General features: G+C 37.3%; 1 protein-coding gene across 3 annotated transcripts in view; it reads right to left on the reverse strand.

Moving 5' to 3' along the window:
• PARD3B (par-3 family cell polarity regulator beta) overlaps window positions 1-8,759 on the reverse strand; it is a 1,706,387-nt gene that overhangs the window by 895,552 nt on the left and 802,076 nt on the right. For all 3 annotated transcript variants that reach the window (XM_006861955.1, XM_006861956.1, XM_006861957.1), the window contains exon 4: window positions 2,408-2,517. In XM_006861955.1, coding sequence (XP_006862017.1) covers window positions 2,408-2,517 — 110 coding nt within the window. The remainder of the gene's footprint in view (window positions 1-2,407; window positions 2,518-8,759) is intronic.

Genomic DNA, 8,759 nt, shown 5'->3' on the forward strand with positions numbered 1-8,759 from the left:
AAGGTGTTGAAGCTTCTTTGCCTTTGCCAGATCTTCAATGGCACCTTTGTTAAGCTCAATAAGACTTCAATTCACATGCTGAGGATTGTGGACCCATATATTGCATGCTCCTTGGAAATCTTATACAGGGTCACTATGGGTCGGAACCGACTCAATGGAACTTAATAACAACAACGACAACAACAATACTGCATGAGGGGAATCCTGATGTGGCGCTGTGGGTTAATGCATCCGACTGGAAAGTCACTTGAACTTCAAGGTCAGCAGTTCAAGCTCACCAGCTGCTTCTCGGAAACCCTAGGGCTGGAACTGACTTGACAGCACTTCACAACAACAGCCCAAACCTGAAGTCAGTGAATGAACTGATCTACAAGCGTGGATATGGCAAAATCGGTAAGAAGCCAATTGCCTTGACAGATAACACGCTGACTGCACGTTCTCCTGGTAAATATAGCAACATATGCATGGAGGATCTGATTCATGAGATCTACACTGTTGGGAAACATTTCAAAGAAGCAAATAACTTCCTGTGGCCCTTCAAATTATCTTCTCCTCATGGTGGAATGAAGAATAAGACCACCCATTTTGTACAAGGTGGAAATGCTGGCAACAGGGAAGACCAGATCAACAGACTTATTAGAAGGATGAACTAAGGTACTTACCATGGTTACTTTTGTAATCTGTACTAAGACAGAAAATGTTCTTAAATTGAAAAAAAAAAAAATTCTTGACAAAAAATTCCATTTTTTTCCACAAACTTTTTGAAGCCCTTGATCCACTATTATAGTTCTTCAAAGGAAATCAGGAATTAGCAGAAACTACCACCATCCTATATGAAAGAGTCCTGGTGTGGCACTGTGGGTCAATGAGCTAGATTGCAAAGTCAGTTTGAACTGCAGGGTCAGTGGTTCAAGCTCACCAGCTGCTCTGTGGAAACCCTCTACAGTGACGCTGTGGATCGGAACTGAATCAACAGAACTTAACAACAACAATATGAAAAGAAGACATTGTCTCTTCAAGAAATGATTCTCCAAATAACTTACCTTTTACAAGAACATCTTGCTATAAACCTTTTCGGCATACATATAACACTATTGCTCTTCATTTGGAATGTTGAGTTATAGAAACGAAATACCAGCAGCACACATATCCATGATACTAGTAGCTCTAGCACCATTCTCTAAGGCATGACTTGGCAAAGTGCTGCCTTAACAGACTGAAATATATAAATGACATTCTTGACTGTTATGTACTGTGGAATCAGTTCTGACTCACAGCAACCCTACTAGTACTGGGTTTCCAAGGAGCGGCTGATGGATTTGAACCATCACCCTTGCAGTTAGCAGTCTACACCAGGACTCCAACTAAATTCTTAGGCATTATGAAGTAGGAGGTTATAGGAAATCCAATTGTCTAGGTACCCTGGTGCAATGCTGTAGGATAAGCACTGGCCTGCTCTCTGCTCCCTATATTTCATTGGCTCTAAAAGCATTTCATAACAACAACAATGTTTTTTTTACTTTAGGCTTTACTGCTAGCCAAGAGATGTTTGAGACCACCCAGAGATATCTTAGTGTAAAAGCCTAAAGATCTATTTCTTTAAAATCGGTCACTGGAAGCCTTACGATGGATGCACAGTTCTGTGCTGATACCACAGGGTCACCTCACCATGATTCGGCTTTGCTGGGATGGCAACTGGTAGAAATTGCACTGGATCCTGGTGTGGCACTCCTGGTAAATGTGCTTTGCACAGTTGGTTTGAATCACAAGGTCGGTGATTCAAACCTACCAACTGCTCCTTGGAAACCTTAGAAAGGGTCACTTATGAACCGATTCAACGACACTTAACAACAACAAAAATTGCACTGATTCATAGTATAAACTTTGGAGTGGTATCACAGGGATTAAATTCCTGTCTCTGCCACTTACCAGCAATGAGACATTGTTGTTAAGTGCTGTCGAGTTGGTTCTGACTCATAGCGACCCTGTATAGGGTTTCCAAGGAGCAGCTAGTTAGTTGAACTATCAACCTTATGGTTCAAACTGACTTTGCAGTCAGCACATTTAATCCACACCATTACTTTAGGTGAGTTACTAAACCTTGTTCTGTTTCAATTTCATTATCAACAAAATGGAGATGAAATTTATACCTACCTTTACATGGAAGTTTAGATACTTGTGAAGCAACTTTAAAATGTTATGTAAATGATAGCTATCTTCACTATAGACCAGTTAAAGCTCAAACTAGCTGCAGATATAATTATATACATAATTACAATTAATACTACATTAGTCTATCAAAAGATCTTTATATAATGGTCTAATTACCTAAGACTGTAAAGTTCACTTGGCCTATGAATAGAGCACTTTGATCTTTTGTGAAAAATGCAAACTGCAGGGTACCTACAGGAACAGCAGGTTTTAAACTCTGGCCACTGGGGTGTGAAGTGCTTGGCTGGATATAAGCAGGTGGGTCAGGTACTGGGTCACTGCTTCTGCGCACGGACAGTGGACTGCCTGCAGGATAAAATAAGAGGTGAGAGGTCAAAAGAACCCTGGGGGAAAAGAGAGTGCAGGGCACAAAGCAATTTAATTAAAAAGGTTTACAACATGCCTTTATGTAAAAACATTCTCTTTCTAAGGGTGCTTGTAAATAAATCCATTTAATGATCCTTTGTCATCTACCAGGGGGGCTTCAGAAAGTTCATAGAAAAATTTCACCATCTTGTAATTCTATTTTTCCATAAATGTTTTGAACCTCCCTTCATATTTATACAATGCTATATAGAGATAAAATCACTCAATTCTCATCTTTCCTTACTTGCATTTCAAAACAAGTCATTGTATTTAACAGAAAACTCTTAGGTGATGCAAAAGTTGACAGTGTATAACATTAAACTGATCTAGAAAATATATGGGATTATTAAAAAGAACGATTAGCCAGCAAAGAAGTGAAGAGGTTCACATAGTCAGCGCAATTTGCTATTCAGTGGAGCTAGAAGTACAGTTATTACTGCCATTTGGTGCTTCTCAAGTCTTCTGAATGATGATATATACTGAAATAAATTATTTGCTGGGGTTGTAGCATTAATGTCTGTTGAAGTACACAAAGAGATTGGTTCCGTTCCCTTCCTTTTTTCTGAAGCTGATCAAACTGATAAGAAAAACAAGTTAGTTCTTCTAAAAATATATCCTGATTTCTTTTTAATTTAATGAAAGCTCCCACTATTAAATATTTGAGTCAGTTATTAAATTCTGAAAAAAGGATCATGCTATTAGAAAGTTCAAATGAAATTTAACCTGAGCAGAGCTGGCGGCCTATCTAGTCTGACTGCAATTAGGCCTAAAATAATTTGTTTCATATAATAACAGCCACCATAGAGAAAAATCTCAGAAAAAAAAAATGCTTGTAGTTTAAATATCATTCTCATATAAAAGTTAACTTTTTTGTGTGTGTGCTTTTGGGGAAAAAAAAGTAGAGAACATCTAAAGTGTCATTTCCCATTTATCCATATTCTGAAAATAATTCCCCAACTTTATTGCAGTTTAAAGGAACACGTTTCATAACTCATCTTAACAGAGAAAGTAAATCCATTTTTAAGTTATTTACAAATCTCATTCTTAAATAATATGTTTGCCCAATACACAAGATATAGAATGGCTAATAGTTTTCAGTAACTATTGAATAATGAAATTATTCAAACAGAAGTTACTTTTTAAAAAAACAAAACACCTTTCATAATAAGTAACATGTATTTAGTAGTCCACGCTCACATGCTTTTCTTTCTTTTTTAATTAAAAGACACTTTACTACATTGTTTCCCATCCTCTCCTTCCAATGATTTCCAGCCTTGGAAACCCTGAAACATCTTTCAAGCATGTGACATACCAATAGTTATATGATTCTTCTAATTAAAAAAAATTAAACAACAATAGAAAAAAATAAAAGCCAGAGAAAGCATCAGAAAATCTGAAAACAAAAGTGTTTCAGGTTCATAACAAAATTTTTTATCTAAAGACTAAGTTCCTTGGGGAAAAAAAAGCCCCCTGAATCAACATTAGTGAACTACTAGTTGAAATTCAAAATCCATGAAGTCACCCATTCTCTTCAAAATTGAGAAGAGAATGGGAAAGCTCTCTGGTTCATTTCCAAGCATTAAACACAGGCTAGGACATTGTGAGTCAATTATCTCAAATTGGTAAAATAAAGATACACATAAACAAACAAGTGAAATCAGCATGAAATACTAAAGGATATCAAGACTATTTTCTCCTCCCTCCAAAATAAGTTTACTTAGAAGCAAAGATACGGAAATCTTAATGATGGATAATTTTTAGCCATTGTTTTCTCAGCTGATTCATTTCAACTTAGTTCCTTCTTTAAGGTTTTTTGTTTTGTTTTGCAAGCGAGGTAATAAATATATTTATTCTTATTATAGCAACAATAGATAGTTTCCTTCCACTTTAATATGCAATTCTATTTCTGATTCCTCATTTATAGTCAATAACTGTTGTCTTAATAACAAAATGTTAAATTATCTCAGGTAATTCTGTATGTACATATATTTAGATTGGAATCCTGATGTGGTGCTGTGGGTTAATGCACCAAGTCTGGTGCATTAAAGCCATTTGAACTGCAAGGTCAGCGGCTCAAGCTCACCAGCTGCTCCTTGGAAACCCTATACAGGGTCACTATGGGTCGGAATCCACTCGATGACACTTGACAACAACAACATATTTATATTTGTTTATTCAGTTACCTCCTAGAATATGGCAGTTCAGTTTCATACAAATGTACTACGTGGAATGCTAAAAATAAAATTAAATTAAAAAAAAGATTGCTAAGTCTTTTTTTAAAACATCCCCTCAGAAGAGGTGGGGCTTGATGTCAAATAGGGAGGATGTGCAGTGAAGATCTCCATCAGCAAAACCACAGAATACAAGGCAAAGTGGGTTAAAGTCAGAGCTCCAAAACTCTGAACCACATGTGGAGGACTATTTAAAAAGTTTGAAGGCTTATAGTTAGTGGAACTTGTAGTAGAAGTAAAAAATTGCATACTTTTGAATTTGCCAGGCTCAGCGGCCCAGCCCAGAGCCAACTTGGGTAAGACCAAGGGGAGGAGCAGAGCCACCATGGAATAATGCCCTAGGAACCTCAGAGCAAAGGTGGACAATACACTTTGTAGGTTTTGCTTTGTTCTGATTTCTTTTTTTATGATGCCTGTTCATTGGCCCCCAATGTTTGTGCACCTCCGTTCTGGCGACTAGAGGGGATGCCTGAGTGAGTTACCTCGTACCCCCATCACTAGTGGGTTCGTCTCCCACTCACTCACACAGATACTCTAAGCCCAAAGCTGACCCTGAACTGTTTTTTTTAATAGAGAAAAGGCCAGAACAAGGGGAGTAGAGGGAAAGAGAGTTTAAAAACAAAATAGGCCGAAAATTAAATTAAATCTTAAGGAACAGCATAACAACCAATAGTGGCATCTTGAAATCTGTCAGGCAGCTTTGAAGGAAGGAAGCTGAAAGAGGATATTAAAGTCATACATATATTGTTGTTGTTGTTGTTAAGTGCCGTCGAGTTGATTCCGACCCATAGCAACCCTGTACAGGATTTCCAAGGCTGTAAATCTTGACAGGAGTAGAAATTAGCCTCATCCTTCTCCTGAGAAGCGGCTGGTAGTTTCAAACTGCTGACCTTAAGGTTTACATATTAGGCTACAGGACTTTTTTTCCTCTTCTCTCCTTCCTCTCCCTTTTCTGCGAATATAGACTACAGTATCCAATCTAGTTTTTTATGTTATTTTTTGTTTTGCTTTGTTTTTTTCTTGGTTTTTTTGCTGTTGCTATTTTGATGTTTTATGCTCCCCCTTTTACCTCTGGGAAACTCATTCTCTCCCTATGTTACCCAAGAAGAGACAGCAACTGCTGACATATAGTCAAGCTTCAATCACACTCTATAAAGCAACAAAATCCAGGCAAGAACCAATACGAACTGCCATACACAAGGGAGGCAGACAACACCTGTGAAAGTTACTCTGAGTTATGCAATAAGAGGAGTGAAAAGGGAAGTCCACATACTGATCATATCTACCTGGAATCAATCAGAAAGTATAAAAAATAATAATAAAAAAAAAAACTCAATCAAGTATTAAGGTCCCAGATAAACACCAAACATGTGGAAGAAGCAAAAGCAGATGGCCATATCAGCATATGTCCAGAAACAAGATAAAATGTCTGAAAAAAAATGACCTAGAGGTAGACATGGACTCCATTCTGGAAAGAGGGAAGGCCTTGGAAATGCCTGAGAAGGAATTCAGAAAAACGATTATAAAATGCTGCAAAACACTTTACAATGGAGTTGAGAAAAATAAGGAAGAAATGAGGAAAGTGCTAGAGGAACAATCAAATAAGATAGATACAGCACAGGAAACAATTCAAAACCTACAGAATGAGAACTAAACAATAAAAGACTATCAGAAATAGAAAATACACTGAAAGGGCAAAGGAGTAGAATAGAAGTGATGGAAGGCAGAACTAGAGAGTTGTAACACACATCTCTCAATACCACTAAGATAGAAGAGCATACAGAAAAAGGGATAAAAAATATCTGAAGAAAGTCTAAGATTCGTGCTGGACAACATGAAGAGGAATAACTTAAGAATGATCAGCATTCCAGAACAGGAAGAATGACTCAAGTCCACAGAGGAAATAGCTGAAGAATTGCTGGAAGAAAATTTCTCCAACATCCTGAAAAGTGAAAAGATTAACATTCAAGAAGCTAAACGAACCCCAGGAAGGATAGACACCAAAAGAAAATCACTGAGATATAAACAAGCTCTCCAAAATCAAAGCTAAGTAGAGAATCCTGAAAGCAGCTTCGGAAAAGAGAAGCATTACATATAAAGGCAAGCAAATCAGATTAAGCTCTGATCTCTCAGCAGAAAACATGGAAGCAAGAAGGCAATGGGAAGACACATAAAACCCTGAAAGAAAAAAATTATCAGCCAAGAATACTTTATCCAGCAAAGCTATCAATCAAATAATCAAATAATCAAAACATGCCAGGATAAGCAGAAGCTAAGGGATTTTTCCCAAAGTCAAGTCTGCACTACAAAAAATCCTAAAGAGAGTTCTGTGGACTGACAACCAACAACAACAGACAACAACCAGAGATTGATATACACGGCAGCACCTCCCAGAACTAAATCGACAGAAGGAAGAGTCAAGAACAGAAAAAACTGTAAGAACAAACTCAGAGAATGTGGGAGATCAATCTTTGATCAAAAGAATTACAATGTAAAAGAAGGTAAACACATGGGAACAGAGATCCAGATGGTGAGAAGATCAGGCAGATAACAGATTAAATAGACTGCACTAAGTGGAGGGAAAAGTTAATGGAATATAAGGTAACCTCAAAGAAAATTAACACTTTACAACATACTAAGAGAATGAAAATCCAAGAAGAACATGAAAACATTAAAACTATGAGGAAACTCACAAGAATGAACACAAAAAGCAAGAACTCAGCAAAGGAAGACACACAGAGCAAAGAAAGCAGCAACACCACACACACACACACAAAACAACAACAACAACAACAACAACAACAACAAAAAACCATAATGGCAGCAATTAATCCAAACCTATCAGTAATTACACTGAATGTAAATGGATTAAATGTACCAGTTAAAATATGGAAGGTGGCAGAATGGATAAGAAAACAAGATCTTTTCAATATGCTGTCTGCAAGAGACGCATCTCACACACAGAGACAATAACAGATTAAAAGTCAAAGGATGGAAAATATATATATATATATCAAGCTAACTGTAATAAAAAATGATTCGGACTGGCAGTACTAATCTCTGATAAAATAAACTTTAAGGCAAAAACCAACATAATACATAAAGATGGACATTGCCTCAAGACTAAAGGGACAATTGAACAAGATAACATAACCAAAATAAATATCTATGGTCCCAGAGAAAGAGCCCTAAAATATATAAAGCAAACTCTAATAAATTTGAAGAAAGGAATAGATGAATCTACAATAATCATGGCCAATTTAAATACACCACTTTCAAAAATGGATAGAACAACCAGAAACTTGACAAAGACACAGAAGAACTAAACAACACAATCAGCCAACTGGACCTCATAGATGTGTACAGAGCAGTCAGTCCAACAACAGCACAATACATATTCTTTTCCAGTGCACAAGGAACATTCTCCAGAATGTTGTTGTTAGGTGCCATCGAATTGGTACAGACTCATAGCAATCTTATACACAGCAGAATGAAACACTGCCCAAACCTAACTACTTTTGCCAAGCTTGAGTCAATCGATGATGCCACTTCACCAATCCATCTCGTTGGAGGCCTTCCTCTTTTTCTCTGACCTTCCACCCTACCAAATATAATATCCTTCTCCAGCAACTGGTGCCTCCTGACAATAGGTCCAAAGTATGAGAGTAGAAATTTGGCCATCTAGGCCTCCAAGGAGCACTCTGGCTGCACTAGTCCAAAACGGATGTATTGGTTCTTTTGAAATCCCATGGTACTTTCAATATCCTCCTCCAACACCATACCTGAAAAGCATCAATTCTTCTACGGTCTTCCTTATTCACTGTTCAGATTTCACATGCATATGAGGTTATTGAAAATACTATGGATTGGGTTAGGCGCATCTTGGTCTTCAAGCTGACATCTTTGCTCTTCAACACTTTAAAAAGGTCTTGGGCAGCAGATTTGCTTAAT

This window comes from Chrysochloris asiatica, unplaced genomic scaffold (assembly GCF_000296735.1).
Source record: "Chrysochloris asiatica unplaced genomic scaffold, ChrAsi1.0 scaffold00045, whole genome shotgun sequence".
Classification (NCBI taxonomy): Eukaryota; Metazoa; Chordata; class Mammalia; order Afrosoricida; family Chrysochloridae; genus Chrysochloris; species Chrysochloris asiatica.